An 18,553-nucleotide genomic window follows, 5' to 3' on the forward strand; every position below is an offset into this window, starting at 1 on the left:
CTCTCCCCTTTCGCCAAAGTTTTCACTGTGTGTTGCTCACAAGTTCCTCTGGTCTCCAGGGTACAGGGCAGAAGGGGCGCAGCTGGTCCTGGCAAAGGGATGGCTCAGGGCGGGGTTTTGAACTCAAGGGTAGGAAAGAGGAAGCTGGGCACAGTCAGGGGAGCCAAGGAGCAGGAGAGCAGGAGTTAAATCTTTCGCTCCCTACCAGCATAAGTGGGTGCAGCCATGGACCTCCTCACGGTAAGAGGCCTGCTCTCCTACTTTTCCTCATCCTGGTCCCATTTCTGGCCATAGTTAAACAATAGATTGAGCCTCAGGGGTGGTAAGGACATCCTAGCTGCCATGCAGATGACGGATATTGCCATGTTGGTGGAGGAGAGCCCTTGGTGCTCCAAGCCTGAGCCCAGAGAAAACAGTAAGGATGGGCTAGGCTTGGTACAAGAGAGGGGCAAGGCAGCACTGATGGAGAAATGCCACTCCAAGTAGGAGAGGACAGAGCCAGGGAAGGTTGGTGGGGGAGGAGCATTAGGATCTGCTAGGAGGCCTGGACAGAGCTGAGAGGCTGCGGAAAAGCCCAGTTCAAAGACCCCTGCGTGGACGTGTCTGGACCTGTCCGTTGGAGGCTCTGGGATTCTCAGAGGGATGAGCAGCTGGGAGGTGAAGTCAACAAGATAGCTGAGTCCTGGGCAGATCCTATGTTAGACTCCCCTGCCTACCTGCTTTAACCTGCCCTTTCTCGGGGTGCCCACACTACCATGCTTGTGTGGGTTCCTATGAGGGTAGAAGCTGTGCTGAGGAAGGGGCCCCCAGGCAGACCCAGGCCTGGTACTTCCTCACGTAGGAATCTACACAAGAAAATGTTGACTAAGGAAATGTTTGTAATCTTCGGTGCTGCTCGTTTTTAAGATGGTGGAGGTGACCATAAACTAACATAGCTCTAGAAGCTGGAATAGGATTCTCCCTTAGAGCCACCCTGACACCTTGAGTTTTTAGCCCAATGGTACTGACTTCTGAATTCTAATCTCTAGGACTGTAATAATAAATTTGTATCGTTTTAAGCTATTTTTTTTAAAGAAAAAGATGCTTTTTCCAACCAAGACCAATTTTTTAAACGTCAGTATTTCAGTAAAAGGGGTATTTATTAACAGCATAACAAATCTATACAAGAAGCTATTATTACTATGTTATGAAAGGGTATTTCCAAAATGATTCCTAGAAAATATGGACATGAAATGTATCCCCTATACAGACACAATTTTGGGGGGAACATTCGTATTATAATTAAGATGATTACATTAGATATACCATATATACTAGAGTATAGGGTGTATATTTGATGTAGAATTTAATTTCAGAGTAATACATAGATAAAGTTGGTAACATTACTTTCCTTCTCAAAAGAAATGGTATCATTTATTTTTTTACATTTTCATATCACACATTTTGGATGTTTTGAACTAGTAAATATTTCAGAAATCCAAAACTAGTAACAGTAATTCCTGTTTGAGTTGAGAAGTAGCATAAAAAGTGTAGTTAAGAACACCAGCTCGGGGCAGCCCCAGTGGCGCAGCGGTTTGGCGCCACCTGCAGCCTGGGGTGTGATCCTGGAGACTCGGGATTGAGTCCCATATTGGGCTCCCTGCATGGAGCCTGCTTCTCCCTCTGCCTGTGTCTTTGTCTCTCTGTGTCTATGAATAAATAAATAAAATCTAAAAAAAACAAAAAAACAAAAAACCAGCTCCTCAGCCAGGCTGCCTGGGTCCCCATCTCATCTAAGTGGCTTTGCATATCTGTACCCCAGTTTCCTCTCCTGTTGAAGGGTGGGGTGACTGCCTCTACCTCACAGAGTTATTGAAAGGAGTGAGTGAGTTACTGTACTTGAAAAGCACTCAGAAAAGTAGCATATAGAAGTACTGCATAAAGTGTACTTTGAAAACAACACTAGTAGGTGTTCGGGCTAAAGCAAAATAGTATGGTGGTTGGGGTTGAGGCCTAAGGGAAGAAGCGTGAGGGAGCCGCCAAAAGCAAAGGACTGAGGGGTCCCCCTCTCCATCCTTCCTCCAGCCGCAGCCCACCTGGATGGAGATCCTGAACAAGAAGCTGAGATTCCCACCTCCGCTGCTGGCTGCCATCCAGGAGGGGCGCCTGGGCCTCGTGCAGCAGTTGCTGGAGTCGGGGGTCGAGGCAGCGGGCAGCGGGCCAGGAGGGCCCCTGAGGAACGTGGAGGAGGCCGAGGATCGCTCCTGGAGGGAAGCTCTCAATCTGGCCATCCGGCTGGGCCATGAGGCCATCACTGACGTGCTGCTGGCCAATGTCAAGTTTGACTTCCGGCAGATTCACGAGGCCCTGCTGGTGGCCGTGGACACAAACCAGCCAGCAGCCGTGCGGCGCCTGCTGGCCCGGCTGGAACGAGAGAAGGGCCGCAAGGTGGACACGAGGTCTTCCTCGCTGGCTTTCTTTGACTCGTCCATCGACGGCTCGCGCTTTGGCCCTGGGGTCACCCCACTGACCCTGGCCTGCCAGAAGGACTTGTACGAGATCGCGCAGCTGCTCATGGAGCAGGGCCACACCATTGCCCGGCCGCACCCAGTCTCCTGCGCCTGCCTCGAGTGCAGCAACGCCCGCCGCTACGACCTGCTCAAGTTCTCCCTGTCCCGCATCAACACGTACCGCGGCATGGCCAGCAGGGCCCACCTCTCCCTGGCCAGCGAGGACGCCGTGCTGGCCGCCTTCCAGCTCAGCCGGGAGCTCAGGCGCCTCGCGCGCAAGGAACCGGAGTTCAAGGTGGGACTCTCAGACCTCCTCCCGCCCCGGGTCCCCAGAGCCATCCTTCCACACGGGCCCGGTAGGCTTGCGGTGGGTATTCCGAGGTGGGGGTTCAGGAAGATGAGGAGGCCTTGTTCTGTTCTCAGTAGCCCTTCATTTTAATGGGGGAGTTGCAGAACCCCACCCTGAAGGAAGATCTCCTTCCAAGGGCAGAGAGCCATCGCTTTAGGGGCGCCTAGCTGTGGGGGCGGCACACGCCCTACCCTAGGGATGCCCGAGTCTAAGGGAGGCGGGAGGGCACAGATAGAAAAGCAGCTAGACTTAGAGATGACATTAGTGAAACCCGCCCTTTCTGAAATCCTCCGTGAGGTCCCACATCAACCATTGTGTGTTGAGGCCTCAAGCTTGTGCTCAGAAGCAGGGAAGAGCAGAGTGAGGTGGCCAAGGCCCTCCTAGTGAAGCCGCTCAGCTTCACTACGTGCCTCAGTGGAGAAGGCTCCCTGGCTTCCAAAACCCAGAAAAGAGAGCTCAGGAGGCTACAGCTGTTGTGTTCAGGGCAGACTCTTTGGAAGAAGCAGAATGAATCTCCGCTACACAGCCAAGCAGTTTAATACAAGTGAAGAGGAGGAGGGAGCATATTTGCAGTAGGGATGCAGTCCAAGCAAAGGCTGCCACGTTGAAAAAGTAGATGAGAGTAGATCATCTCACGGTGATGAGAGCAGGGGCCTGCAAGCACGGGACAGAGAATGTGTGAGGGGGAACAGGGAGGCCTGGTGGCAGGCACTCATCAGGAGCCATGAATTCCACCAGCCCAGTTCCATCCCTCACTCATCCACCGACATCTCCTCCGTGCCAGGGGGACTCGGTCCCCAGGGTATCGGAACAGAGGCCTAAGGAAGGATGTGGCTCTTGCCCAATGAGCTGGAGAAAGAGCACGCTGCTTCACCAGAGTTGTGGGAGAATCAGAGCCCCCATTTCACAAGTAGCAGGAAAGTGGGGTCCTTCCAAAGGACTTTTCTTCTGCGCTCACAGCAGCCCACAGAAGGAGGCAGCAGGGATTGTCAGCCCCGTTCCCCAACGTGTCACCAGTGTGACACCACCTGAGGGCCAGTGGAGGGCTTGGGCCCAGCCTCCTGTAGTTCTCACCTGTGTTCTCTCTGGGATTGGGGCCCTGAGTAAAACTGAGGCTAGGATGGGGAAAGTGGAGGCAAGAACTGCCTTACCCGTGTCTGCTTCTAAAACTGCCAGCTTCTTGTGCAAAGTAGGTGCTCAGAAAAATTAATGAAATGAACACAAGGAAGGCATGAGGAACAGGCCGAGAAGTGGGACAGGAAATGGACTAGAAAGGGGAGATACAAAGGACAGGCAAGGGGGGTTGTAATGACTTAGAGATGAGGTGAGTGGAGCACCAGAGAAGCAAAATTGATGCAAGAGGCATCTTACAGCAAGGAGAAGAGCTGAGGTGGCAAAGAAAGGACATCTGACTCAGGGTGACATCCCATGTGGGGAAGTGATGGCCTGAGGCAGGACAGAGGTGGCCCAGGCTCACTGTTGGGGGGTTGAGGGCCGGCTTCACGGGGCGGGGGCTGCAGTGGGGGCAGGCACACACGGACCTGTTTCCCTACAGCCCGAGTACATTGCCCTGGAGTTGCTGAGCCAGGACTATGGCTTTGAACTGCTGGGCATGTGCCGAAACCAGAGCGAGGTCACTGCGGTGCTCAATGATTGGGGCGAGGACAACGAGACTGAACCTGAGGCTGATGGCCTGGGCCAGGCCTTTGAGGAAGGCATCCCCAACCTGGCGAGGCTGCGACTGGCCATCAACTACAACCAGAAGCGGGTCAGCTGGGCCCTGCCCCAACCCTCACCCCCGCCCCCATCCCTGCCCTGCTGTGGCTGGGCAGCCCCTGGTACAGCCCAAATAAGTTCTCTCCTTGCCTTCCTAGATCATGATCCCAAGCACCCTTCCATCTAGGCCCTTGGCCCTGTGGGTCTCCTCACCTTCCTCCTTACCTTTAGTCTAAGCCCCTAACCTCTCCCCAGCCCTGGCAAGTCCCATTACCCACCAGGACCCTACCTTCAGCTCAGACATCTGGGTTTCACTCAGCTCTGCCTCTGGCCTATATAGTAAGTTTGGTCCAGTCTTATTCTGATGTTAGACTTCAGTATCTCTCCCTATACAGCAAGATTAGACTAGATCTCTGAGGGCTCAGATATCAAGTGTTTCCATTATTCCCCACCTCATTAGATGCCTGTTCCTATAAGCTAAAGACTTTTAGCCTGCCCATCCCTTACTTCTCCCTCTCACCCACCCTCAGATATCCTATCCCACCAGGAGCTTAACCAAAAACCTCCTTTCATAATAGTTTCTCTGGCCCTGTCCCCCAAGACACCAAACCCTACTTTCCCTGCTCCTGTCATCCTCAAGACTGGTGCCCCACATCTCTAACAAGACAGGAACCCCTAAGGATTCTGCAACTTGGGTACCTAGTCCCATCCATCACTGCCTGACTTAGATTCAAGAATGTAGGATCTGAGGGCACCTGGCTGGCTCACTCAGTAGAGCATCTGACTCTTGGGTTGTGAGTTTGAGCCCCCCATTGGGTAAAGAGATGACAAAGAGAGAGAGAGAGAGAGAGAGAGAGAGAGAGAGAATGAATGTGGGATCCAGAGAGTCCAGAAAAATCTTTGAGTTCAACTTCTCCTTCATAGACTAGGAAACCAAGGCCCAAAGAGGGATGGGGTCTGGGGTCAGCCCAAGGTCACATGGCAAATGAGTTTCCTCTCTGGAGCTGGGTGGCCTCAGAAGAAAAGAAATACAGCTCAATCTTTGCAGCAGGGAAGTAAGGACTACGTACCCAGTTGGCTTCCCCTCTCTCTTCCCTGCCTGGTAACCACCCACTCTACTCACGCGCCATCTCTGCTTAGTTTGTAGCACACCCCATCTGCCAGCAAGTCCTGTCCTCCATCTGGTGTGGGAACCTGGCTGGCTGGCGTGGAAGCACCACCATCTGGAAGCTCTTCATTGCTTTCCTCATCTTCCTCACCATGCCCTTCCTCTGCCTTGGCTACTGGCTGGCACCCAAGTCCCGGGTACTAAGAATAATAAGAACTGCCATTTACCAAGCACTTTGCTAATGTGCCCATTAAGTCACCTGAAGGGGTGCTAGGAAGTAGGTATGACACTTATTTATAGAGGAGGCATATCGGGATGCCTGGGTGGCTCAGCAGTTTGGCACCTGCCTTTGGCCTGGGGCGTGGTCCTGGAGTCCCAGGATGAAGTCCTGTGTGGGGCTCCCTGCATGGATCCTGCTTCTCCCTCCGCCTATGTCTCTGCCTCTCACTGTGTCTCTCATGAATAAATAAATCTTTAAAAATATAGAGAGAGAGGAGACACAGAGGATGGAAGTGCTCTTTTTGTCCAGAGGTGACAGGAAATAGCTCAGTCGGGATTGATTAATTAAGATTTTATTTATTTATTCATGAGAGACACACACGGAGAGGCAGAGACAGGCAGAGGGAGAAGCAGGCTTCCTGCGGGGAGCCTAATGTGGGACTTGATCCCAGGACCCAGGGTCATGACCTGAGCCAAAGGCAGCCGCTCAACCACTGAGCCACCCAGGTGTCCCTGCAGTCAGGATTTAAACTGAGGTCTCTGCCTCCAAAGCCTGATCTTATATACAACCCTATACTCTCCTAAAGAGACCCCCACCCCAGCCTACAAATTATTTGAGTCTTTATGGGCCCAGATATTTTTATTCTTTCATTTCCACAAGTATTTCCTTGAAAGCCTATTGTGAGCCAGGCGTTAGGCCTGGCCCTGGGGATATCACAAAGAGCAAGCAATGTCAACCAGGTGAGGAACAGGGAGAGCAGTGTTCCAGGGAACGGGAGCATATCCGAAGGCCCAGGGGACAAAGAACATGAAGGATTAGTGAAACTGGAAGAATTTCTGTGTTGCTAAAGCCTAAGTAGAAATAGCAAGTGGTGGGAAGCAGGCAGGGGCCAGATCTAGCAGAGCCTCAGAAGCAGTGATGGAAGTCATTGTAGGATTGTAAGGAAGTGAGTGATCCCATTAGTTGTGGGTTTTAGAAAGTTCTCTCTACTAGAGGCATGAGGATGGATGGGGTGAGGGAGGGCAGGAGTTCGGGAGATGGTCATTGTCTAAGATGAAGACACAGGAGGAGGTGAAAGAACGAGTTTGGGATAGAAGATGATGAATTTATTTTTTTTAACTTGCTTGTGACTGAACTCAAGGACCCTGAGGGACCTCCTGGGGGAAGTCACTTTACTTCTGTGGTCCTCAGTTCTTAGCTGAAAAAACTGAGAATACTCATATGATTGTGAAGGAAATAGACATGAAATATAGGACTTCTCAATAAATGTCCAAACAAGGGCATGAGTGAAAGGAAGAGTCTGGAAGTTCCTCCCAGGAAGGGGAGAGCTGTGACAGACCCCAGAGAGCCATGCTTTCCTTCCTTCCCCCCAAGCTGGGCCGTCTGCTAAAGATCCCAGTGCTGAAGTTCCTGCTGCACTCGGCCTCGTATCTGTGGTTCCTTATCTTCCTGCTGGGTGAATCCCTGGCCATGGAGTCACAACTGAGTACCTTCCACGGCCGCAGCCAGACCGTCTGGGAGACCTCCCTACACATGGTTTGGGTCACAGGTACATGTGTGGGGCATTTTATTTGTAGCAGTAGCAGTCCCCTTTTATGGGCTCCCTACTGCTCTTCAAAATAAGTACTCCAACGGGGCGGGGGAGGGAGGCAGCTCTCCCTGTGGATGCAGCCTGAACCTGTAACCTAACCCCTCTGGGCTCCAACACACCAAGAGATGTTCTTCATTTGCTCCCAGTTAGGGAGTTAGCCCTGTGATAAGACTCCCTGAGAAAGGGCCCCATATTTCCCCCACTCTGGATGTTCCTATCCTCTCACAAATAAGACACTGATCCATCGTGGCAGGTGGGAAATTAGCTTGGTGTCATGATAGCCTGCCAATATACCACCAAGCAATCTATTCCCAAAAGTCAGGGAACAAGAAGTCTCACAGATCAAATCGAGATGCCTAAATCATATAGTTTATTAAATCCACAAATGGTATACTTATGATGGTGGTGTCAGGGGAACCAGAGTTGAGGTTCGAGCAGAGGCGACAACAGCCAGAAGTTGCCTGGCCCCAACACTTCATCTATGGGAGAGACGTAGGGGCAAGTATGTCTGGCCACAGCTGAAGCTTGCTAATCATCCTGAGGATCAGCTATGAATTGCCTTTGCAATCCTTGTGCAAAGGACACATAGGGCCAGAATGGGTATTACTAATGGGTAGCAGACTTAAAAGCTGATGAATCCTGAGAGCTTCATCTGCCATATGTATATTCAGTACATAACAAATATTTAGTCTACCCATCCCTTTCTATATATGTTCACACACATATGCTCTACTCAATTTATTTGTTCAACATGTCACCCAAATAACTAACTTATCTGTGCTCAGTGTATAAGTTTCATCCATTCCATCAGTTTTCTCTATAGCAGCATCAAGTATTCCTTAACAATTCAGCAAAAGCCAATACAAGAATCCCCAGAGCACTACCTAGCCTCTGGCTGGCCAGCTCAACGGGCTGGGCTGTTGGCCCCATCCTCAGCCGTCCTCCCCTCATTTAGCTCTAGCTTAGTTAGCAAACCCCCAAGCTACCAGTAGACCAAGTCCACTCCTCCACCCTGTACCAAGCCAGTCAATGATGCCCAAAAGGAAATTTGGCCAAAAAACTCTGGGGAAGAAAACAACAGTCCAACAGGAAAAAATTTTCATCCAATGATTTACTAAACACTGTGGACCTATGCTAAGTGCAGATGAAACCAATTCTGTTCCAGCCCATGGGGAAAGAAACATCTTAAGCAACAAAACTCTGCATTTCTTCATGTACTGTGCTCACTGCTACCCTACTGTGAGTGGAGCCCCAATAATGCACGGATAAGTTAAATATGGTTTCATCCACCTGTGAAACATAAAGGACTGAACATTCCCACCAGGCTCACGAGATAGTCTCCGGCTGGGAGAACTGATGTAGTTCCTGAACTCACCTTGCTCCCGCTTGTCCCCTGGCCTGTGTTCATCCTCTTTTCCCAGCACTGATGCCTGCCCATGCTGCTTAGCCACCTGGCTGGCTCAAATCTCAGCTTAAAGGTTCCTTTTTTGAGAAACTTTGCCTGGCCCCCAAATCAGGGTGAGGATCTGTTCCTAAACATTCCCAAGGCAGCCTCTCTATTCCTTGCTCTTCAATCTTAGCATTTATCACACTGGCTTATAACTACTTGGCTACTTGCCTGTCTTCCTCGCTAGAATCTGGGAGTCCAGAGACTGTATTTGTCTTATTCACCACAGGGCCCCCCTGACACATGTAGTAGCTTAATAAATGTTGGCCTAATTGTGACTCCTAGGCTTTGTTCTGGGCACTGTGGACAAGGAGATGAATCAGACACAGTCCCTCCCCTTAAGGAGTTCAAAGTTTAGGGGAAGTGAGGGGAGATAGACCCAGGAAGAGATATCCTATGGTGCCCCGTGGTTGATGGCATCACAGAAATCTGAAGGAAGCTGTGAGAGCAGAGTTCAGGGTGCAACTCACTCTCTTTGCTTAGGGAAGGCTTCACAGAGGAGGTAGTTTTTGACCTGGGCCATCATGGTGAGCCTGGCTTCAAGCAGGTGTGGAAGGGCCTTCTAGGCAAACAGAGAAAGCACACGCTTGTGTATCCAGAGAATGGAGAAGGGTACAATGCAGCAGGATTGCCTGGCTAATGCGGTCTAGCTTCTATGACCCCCCCAATCCCCAGGTCTGGAACTTTTCCCCACTGAGGCACAGAGCACTCAGAGCAGATGGATAATTTGGAGCCCCTTCAAATCAATATTCTCGAAATATTTGTCCAGTATTTATTTGGTGGAAGGAAGAGAGACAACAGATTTAAATCATTGCCTCCTAGTACCAGCCTCTCCCAGGTGTTAGTTTATGCATATCAACTGCCTGGGATCATCAGTGCAGGCCACACCACAAATGAGTCTGCATCAGCTAGGAGGCATTCATTCATTCATTCACTCATTCATTCATTCATTCATTTAGAGAGAGAGCGCACCAGTGAGGTGGGGAGGGGCAGAGGGAGAGGGAGAGAGAGAATTTAAGCAGTCACCATACCCAGCACAGACCCTGAGATCATGACCTGAGCTAAAATTAAAAGTCCAAGGCTCAACTGACTGAGCCACTCAGGCACCCTGGGAGTCTTTTTTATTTTCACAGAAGATCATTTTGTACTTACGTAGATTGCATGTTTACGTTTTACCAACTTTGTCCTTATGGTATCTTAGCTCTCCCCCTACCCTGCCAGGGGTAGGTGCCCCCCACCATAACCTAGCTCTCCCCCTACCACCTCCTCCAGGTTTCCTGTGGTTTGAGTGCAAGGAAGTGTGGATCGAGGGCCTGCGCAGTTACCTCCTGGACTGGTGGAACTTTCTGGACATGGTCATCCTGTCCCTGTACCTGGCAGCCTTCGCGCTGCGCCTCCTTCTGGCTGGGCTTGCCCACGTGCACTGCCGGGATGCCCCTGATGGAGCCACCTGCCACTATTTCACCACAGCTGGTGAGTGCCCCCCAACTCGGTTTGGATCCCCCAGTCCCTTCTCTCCCTGGCCTCTCAGCCTCGGCCTCCATTCCAACCCTGCACAGAGCGAAGTGAGTGGCACACTGAGGACCCCCAGTTCTTGGCGGAGGTACTGTTTGCTGTCACCAGCATGCTCAGCTTCACCCGCCTGGCCTACATCCTGCCGGCCCACGAGTCACTGGGGACTCTGCAGATTTCCATCGGCAAGATGATTGACGACATGATTCGGTGTGTAGTGTCCCTGCTCAGAGCATCCTCCCCTGTGATAGACTCTGCTTGATCTCCTTGTAAAATTCCCTAGCCCTATGCCCCCAACCCCCAGCCCCCAGCCCCTGCTGGCTAATCCATTCTCATCCAAGGCTTTAACTCTGCTGATGATAAATCTTGTCCAGTAGGACTCTCTGACATACTCACTCATCCTTGAACCACATCTCAGTATTTCAGTCCCTCCCTGGGAGACAGTCCCATCCCCAGATTTGATTGCTTCAACTCAGTACCCGTCATTCTCAGGGAAGAGCTCCTGCTTAGGCACCATTTTATTTTATGATTTTTAAAGATTTATGCATTTATAGAGACAGAGTGTGCGCATGTGAGTAGAGGTGGGTGTGGAGTGGGTTGGGAAGGTAGGCAGAGGAAGAGAGGCAGAGAGAGAGGGAGAGAGAATCCTTGAGCAGACTCCCTGCTGAGCACAGAGCCCAACTAGGGGCTCAATCCCAGGACCCTGAGATCATGAGCCCCCAAGCACACCCCTATCCTGGCACCATTTTAAATGGCTTCTCCTTTCCCATCCCTACTTTCTCTATTCTTAATAGTCACCAAATTGAACACTTGTCAAGAGATACTGAGTCTGAAGGGTGTCATCCGATCCCTCTTCCCAGAGCATGACTTCTCCCAAGGTGGAGACCTTCTCTGACTCTTCCCCATCCCACCCCCTGCCAGGTTCATGTTCATCCTCATAATCATCTTGACTGCCTTCCTCTGTGGTCTCAACAACATCTATGTGCCCTACCAGGAGACGGAGAGGCTGGGCAAGTATGCTGGGGCAGAGGCAGCATGGGCAGGTGGAAGTCTGGAGCTTAGGGATCACCTCTGCCTTCCCCTGCTTCTTCATCTATTCACTCATAATTAATCTCTTGTTTGGGCAAAAATTAATTCACTCTCTCGATTCACATTCATTCATTTGTTAACTCATTCATTTACTCACTTTCTTCTCAAACTTATTATTTTAATAATGTCAGTCCTATGAAATAATTCAAAGCACATTGGACACCTATATACCCTTCACCTAGCCCTATCAATTGAAAATGTTTTGCCACATTTTGCTCAATTTTTTGCTCTCCTTATTCTTTTTTTTTTTTTTCCTTGAAACATTTAAAAATAGGTTGCAAACATCATGACATTTCATCCCTAAATATTTCAGGAGATTTACAGCATAACCACAAAACCATTATCACACTCAAAAGCTTTCTTCTTTCTTTCTTTCTTTTCTTTTCTTTTCTTTCTTTTCTTTTCTTTTCTTTTCTTTTCTTTTTTTTTTTTTAAATAGGTGCTACACCCCACGTGGGGCTTGAACTCACAATCCATGTGCTACCAACTGAGCCAGCCAGATGCCTCCACACTTAAAAAGTTAATATCATGATCCTGGGGTCATGAGTTCAAACCCCACATTGGGCATAGAGCTTACTTCTGAAAAAAAAATTAAGTAAGTAAATAACTTGAAATGAATCCCAAATTATTATTTACTTCACAGTTCTTATTCAAATTTCCCAGTTGCCCCTGCCAAAAAGTCTTTCTAGCTTTTTAGAAATCTGAGATCCAGTCTGGGTCATGTGTTACATTCTGTTGTCATATTAGTCTCCTTTAATCTGCAATATGCCCTCTACCTTTTCTTTTAGCACCTTTGGTGCTACTATATGCTCAATAAATGTTGGCTTACTGAAAGAATGAGTGAGAGCTGAGAAATGACAAGAGTCAGTACGAACTGGGCCTGGGTAGTCCAAGAGCTTCACGGAAGCAGAACACCCTTGGCTGGGTCCTGGAGGATGAGGAGGAGTGTGTGGGGGCAGCACTTAGGCTCTCCTCCCACCCCTCACATCCTATCCTTTGCTCGGCTCTGCGTCCCAGTTTCAACGAGACATTCCAGTTTCTGTTCTGGACTATGTTTGGCATGGAGGAGCACAGCGTTGTAGACATGCCTCAGTTTCTGGTGCCTGAATTCGTGGGCCGGGTCCTCTATGGCATCTTTACCATTGTCATGGTCATTGTGCTGCTCAACATGCTCATCGCCATGATTACCAACTCCTTCCAGAAGATTGAGGTGAGCTGAGGCCAGCTCAAGGCCAGGGAGAAGAAGGGACACAGGGATGAGTCTTAGTAATGCTATCAGTTTCTCCAGACCCAAGTCTGGTGCTCTTTCCACTTCCTGGTTGTGAGGAAGTGTGCGCTGTGGAAAAGTAGGTGGGAACATGAGAAGGCAGAGGGAAGATGGGTGGGGTAGGGGTTGTGGCTGGAGAACAGCCTGGGCAGGAACTGGATGGCAGAGGATGAAAGCTAGTGGGGAGGAAGAGAGGAAAAGGTGTGCCAGGCAGGGGCAGTGTGGGTGGTAGACGGAAAAGGGGAGAAGAAGGTGGTGGGCACACTGCAGAAGGAGAGATGTGGACCCTGGGGAGCTTGAGGCAGACAGGGCTGGCAGGAGGGCTGAGGGCTGGCTACCAAAGTGGCCCTTGCTCAGCCCCTGCCTCCGCCCCAGGACGACGCCGATGTAGAGTGGAAGTTTGCTCGCTCCAAGCTCTACCTGTCCTACTTCCGGGAGGGCCTGACGCTGCCTGTGCCCTTCAACATCCTGCCCTCCCCCAAAGCCCTCTTCTACCTCCTCAGGTGATGACTCAGAGCACTCACCCCCCACCTCCCACGCACCCCGCACTCCACTGTGGAGCTCCACTGGGCTTGTTCCCACCCCCCCACCACTCTACCTCCACCCCCCACCGCCGCCACTTCCTAGGCCCTGGCCCCTGACTAACCCTTGCTGGCCCCTCCGAATCTCTCAGGAAAATTTTCCGCCTCATCTGCTGTTGCTGCTCCTGCTGCAAAAGCAAGAAGCTGGACTATCCGCCAATCCCCACCTTTGTGAGTAATTCATTTGCTAGTCCTGGGTCTTGTCACACCAGGACTTCAACTGTCTTGTCTATACCACCTGTTTGTCTGCACACCCCTAGTCTGTCTTGCCAGTATGTTCCTCAGAAAGCCATTTCCCAAGTCCTCCTCTCGCTTCTGGCTGCCTTTCCCTGTTCCTGGCTCTTGCCATTTCCTAGATTTCCAATCATGGGTCACCCAGCTTCAACAGAAATCCATACTGTGCTGCTCCCAAGCCACAGGCACCCTATTTGGCTCAGACCTGTCCTGCAGCCTTAAGCAGCTGCTTGAGCACCTGCTGAGCCAGAGAAGGATCTGGAAACCCCTACTCTCCCCTACCAATCCTTTTCAGTATTGCATTTTTATTACTATTTTTACACAATCTTTTTGCCATCAAAAAGAAAAAAGCTCCAGATTTCAGACAAACCTCTTTGCCTTAAACTGAGCCAAGACACAGTTGAATGTTTTTGGTTTCTTTTTTTAATGTTAGACACCTGATGGCTCAGTGGTTGAGCATCTGCCTTCAGCTCAGGGCATGATCCTGTGGTCCTAAGATCGAGTCCCTCTGCCTGTGTCTCTGCCTCTCTCTGTGTCTCTCATGAATAAATACAATCTTTATAAATAAATTAATTAATTTTAAAAATGTTAAGAATCCAAGGGAAGAATGCCATCACAAACTGGGAAGTTAAACAGCTGATAGAGACGAGAGGAGAGAGGAGGCTGAGCTTCCTTACCTCTTGGTATCTGCTCCCTGACCCAGGCTAGGCATGGGAGCCCCATCCTATTTCAGGCCAGTGTTATGGCCAAGTCTGTAGGAAGTTCTCTCCATTCCCTTTAAAACTTGTTATCTGGGGGCACCTGGGTAGTTCAGACTGTTAAGTGTCTGCCTTCGGCTCAGGTCATGATCACAGGGTCCTAGGATTGGGCCCCGAGTCAGGCTTCCTGTTCAGTGGGGAATAGGCTTCCCCTTCTCCCTCTGGCCTTCCCCCTCTGCTTGCGCTCTCTCTCTTGCTCATGCCCTCTCTCTCTCTCAAATAAATAGATAAAATATTTTGAAAAACAAAACAAAACAAAATACAACACTTGCTATCTGAGGATCTCTCCAAGCCAGAGACTCCAGGCCAGTCTGAGGGGGCCCCAGGTCAACTCTGGAGCTCTGAGGTCCCTGGATCCCCAGGTAAGGAAGGCCTTCCCTGATTGGCCGATAGTTTGTTCAACAAACCCTTACCGAGCACACCCATACTGGCAATAAAGATCTGCATAGCAGTGGTCTCTGAAGGTGCTGCCTGTCTAGAGTAGCAGGAGGAAATGGATAGTAATTGCACCACAGGACAAGCCCATGAATGAGAGAAGCACAGGGAGCACAGGGGACAAGCCCCAGATCCAGACTCAGGAGTCAGGGAGCTTCCCAGAGCCCTTGAGAACAGAACAGAACCCTGCAGGGTATACAGGAGGCTGATGGGCAGATACAGTGGAGATGGGAGTTCTAGGCACAAAAACCTGCATGTACTCAGCATGGGGCAAACAGGAGGCTTATAATCAACTAAACGCCCAGAGTTCCCAGTTCCTACCACTCCCTGGCTCCGGGCGATCCTATGTGGATGCCTCCTTCACCGTCATGGACCTCTGACTCCAAATTCTGGAACTATCACCTTTTCCCTTGGTCACTTCCTATTCCTGTCCAGGCTGCCTGGTGCCTCTTCACAGACCATCTGTCAGGGAGGCTCCACTCTAGGGTGAGACTCTACTTCTCCACCTGAGGCTGTACCCAATTCTCTGGGCCTGTGCCCAGTCCTAGAGGGGCAGAGCTACTGTGTCCTGCTGGATCCCCTGACACTAGCCAGCTAGGATGTCCCCCACTGGAGTCCCACCCTCCTCCCAGCTGCCCCCACCTCACTAGCCTGTTCTTTGGTGACCCAGTCGGATGTCCCTGACCACCTACCCTGCATCCTCAGGAAATGGCCTCCCTATGTTCTTATTCCTTATTTTATACAAGGAAAATGCTTTATAGACTCTGTAATTGTAAGAGGCCTATAATTCTCTCTCATATTTCTGCCTGCCCCAGCTTGGTCAATCCCATCTTTCCCCTGAAAATATTTAATAAAATACCTTGCTTTTTTTTATGAGTAAATATGCTAACTATAAAATATTTAGAGAGAAGAGGGCAGCCCAGGTGGCTCGGTTTAGCACCGCCTTCAGCCCAGGGCCTGATCCTGGAGACCCGGGATCGAGTCCCACATCGGGCTCCCTGCATGGAGCCTGCTTCTCCCTCTGCCTATGTCTCTGCCTCTCTCTCTCTCTCTCTCTCTCTCTCTCTGTCTCTCATGAATAAATAAATAAAATCTTAAAAAATATATTTAAAGAGAAGACAAAACTATATACAAATAATTATTTCCTAGGCATTTAGAGAGCCCCTACTCTATGCCAGGGAAGTACTAACCTGGGAAGTAGGCATTGCTACTATTTCTGTATTAAATTTGGATACCCTCAGGCCTGAAGGAATTAACTTACCTGAGGCGCACAGCTGTTAAGTGACTGAGCTAGAATTTGAGCCTCTATCTTCCCAGTCTTGTGCTTTGCCTACTACACCTCTGTTCTCTCCCACAGTCTGCCCCATCTACATGGGCCCTGCTTGCCCTCTTGGTACTGTCCTGGGGTCTACGGCCGGACCCCAAATCAATCATTCCAATTTGCCTGATGATTTCCAAGTAGACACCTCTCCACATCCTCTAGTTTCCCCCTCTGCAGCCTTTGAAGGGCAAGGTTAACCTGGACCAACTCAAGAAAACCAAGGTGGGGTTGGTGGCAGGAGAGAGAACTCAATAGTGCCAGACTCAACATTTTTGTCTCTGCCCCCACCTTTCTGCTCTGCACCCCCACACACACCACACCCCCAGTTCTTTTATACTCAGCCTTTGCTCAGCTTCTGCCTCCTTCTGCCTTCCAGGACTGCACCAGTTTCTAGCTATGTGGCCTTCAGGGAGAGACTTAGCCTCCATCCTTTATCATCTGGGGAGAGAGTGTAGTGATTACAAAATGACTGAAGGGATAGAGTCCTTCTCACCCTCTGGTCTTCCCATCTCAGGCCAATCCCGGGGCAGGGGCAGGGCCTGGGGAGGGAGAGCACAGATCCTACCGCCTCCGAGTCATCAAGGCCCTGGTACAGCGCTACATAGAGACTGCCCAGCGGGAGTTTGAGGAGACCCGACGGAAAGGTTAGTGGCTCACCCCCAAGCCTTCCCCATGCATTGCGGGAATAAATACCCAGGCTCACACCCTGCAGTGTGGCCCTCCTACTCAATGACTCTCTGAGCCATTCTGACATTTATTCCACTCATTTCATTCACTCCTTCCTTCGTGTGTTCGTTAACTCATCCATTGGCTCACTCTCTTAACTCATTACTCATTCATTTGCTCATTCACTAATTCACTCATTCAATCTACATTCATTGCCACATCCCCTTTGTTCCAGCCTCATTTTGGAGGGAGGGGGCACTGGGTAGAGCAGAGACTCGGGGGAAGTTTTCCGTCTGGTGAGAAAGAGAAACCATCTTTGTAAGCAGATAGTACTTAGGAGAGACCCAGATTGCAATGGGAGCCCCAGGGAGATGGAGAGCCTATTGTTTTGAGAGGCTCATGGGAAGGTAGAAGGAGAGAGGACCAGAGTTGGAGAAAGCAGAGGTGTAATTCAAACTGGGCCCTGAGCATGGGTAGATGGGAATAGGGCTGACAAGGACAGAGACACAAATCTCTACCCATTAAAAATGTTCCCATCCCTGTGATTCCTGATCCCTTCTCTGGCCCACAAGACTTTCCTTCTTGATATCTCCTAAACTCACGACCACCCCAGTCCCACTCAGATTCGTCTGCTCCAGACTCTGCCTATCCTGACCCCCAGCCCATGAGCCAGTCTCTCACTCCCTCTGGCCTGCAGGCAGGATGTCCCCTGGGATTCTGTTGAGGGAAGTGGTTCAGGGCTGGCTCATCTTCTGAGGGACCACCCCATCAGCATTTTGTCCCCCACCCCAGACCTTGGCAACAGACTCACAGAGCTGACGAAGACAGTGTCTCGCCTGCAAAGTGATGTGGCTGGTGTGCGGAGGACCCTGGCAGAGGGAGGGACATCCTGGCCACCTGAAGGTGCCAGCATCCTCAGTCGCTACATCACCCGAGTGCGTAACAGCTTCCAGAACCTGGGCCCTCCCATCCCCGAAACCCCAGAGCTGACAGAGCCAGGGATCGTGGAGACTCCAGCTTCTGGAGAGTCTGGCCCTTCCTCCCCAGCTCACGTGTTAGTGCACAGGGAGCAGGAATCAGAGGCGGCTGGGGACCTGCCCCAGAAGGAAGATTTGGGAATCAAGGAGGGGTCCTGATGCAGTGGGAGGGTCCCTTCTGTTGCTTGGTAGAGCAGCCTAGGTGGGTGAGGATAGGTGTCACTCAGTAGAAGCCTATGCTGCTTTACTTGCCTCAATAAAGTTTCTGTTCTGGATGTCAGATGCCTCCAGAATGTGTGAGAATCTCTGTCTCTCCATGTTTTGAGGTTCCCCTTCCCTCACCCCTAAAATGGACTCTTGTGAGAGCAGGACAGAGAGAAAGGTCTTGCTCTGGGGTCCCAGGTATCTCAGGCTTAGGCTCCTACTTTGAGTTAGAATCTTTAGTCAAAAGAGTTCTGGACTGGGAGGCAGGGAGCCTGGTTTCAATACTAACTCTTTGACCCTAAGCAAGTTGCTTCCCTCCTTAGCTTTGCATTCCTCTTCTGAGAAATGGGCTGATGAATCCATCTGTCCTCTTTCCTTCCTTCCTTCCTTCCTTTGGGGAGTTTGTGAGGAATCTCTGGCTGTTAAAGCTTCTGGGTTTGCAAGTTGTGGTATGTGACAGGGGTCTGCACAGGAGACCATGTCTAGGAGTGATCAAGAAGTCATCCTTTTAGTTCTTCTGTCTCTGAGTCTCCCAAAGCCAAAGCAGGGTAAATGGTCTAGTCTCATGGAATAAACCAATCAAACCAAT

The 18,553-nt window shown here is 50.5% G+C and overlaps 1 protein-coding gene across 1 annotated transcript; it reads left to right on the forward strand.

Annotated features, from left to right (window-relative positions):
- Positions 1 to 198: 198 nt before the first annotated feature.
- On the forward strand, positions 199 to 18,455 carry TRPC2 (short transient receptor potential channel 2). The gene is made up of 13 exons (NM_001374470.1): positions 199 to 240; positions 2,065 to 2,784; positions 4,394 to 4,606; positions 5,695 to 5,859; positions 7,257 to 7,431; positions 10,193 to 10,393; positions 10,480 to 10,642; positions 11,354 to 11,446; positions 12,539 to 12,731; positions 13,164 to 13,291; positions 13,462 to 13,540; positions 16,632 to 16,761; positions 17,576 to 18,455. Exons 1-13 carry the CDS (start codon positions 226 to 228, stop codon positions 17,917 to 17,919), a joined length of 2,619 nt encoding a protein of 872 aa, NP_001361399.1. The 5' UTR covers positions 199 to 225; the 3' UTR covers positions 17,920 to 18,455.
- Positions 18,456 to 18,553: the final 98 nt, after the last annotated feature.

This window comes from Canis lupus, chromosome 21 (genome assembly GCF_011100685.1).
Source record: "Canis lupus familiaris isolate Mischka breed German Shepherd chromosome 21, alternate assembly UU_Cfam_GSD_1.0, whole genome shotgun sequence".
NCBI lineage: Eukaryota > Metazoa > Chordata > Mammalia > Carnivora > Canidae > Canis > Canis lupus.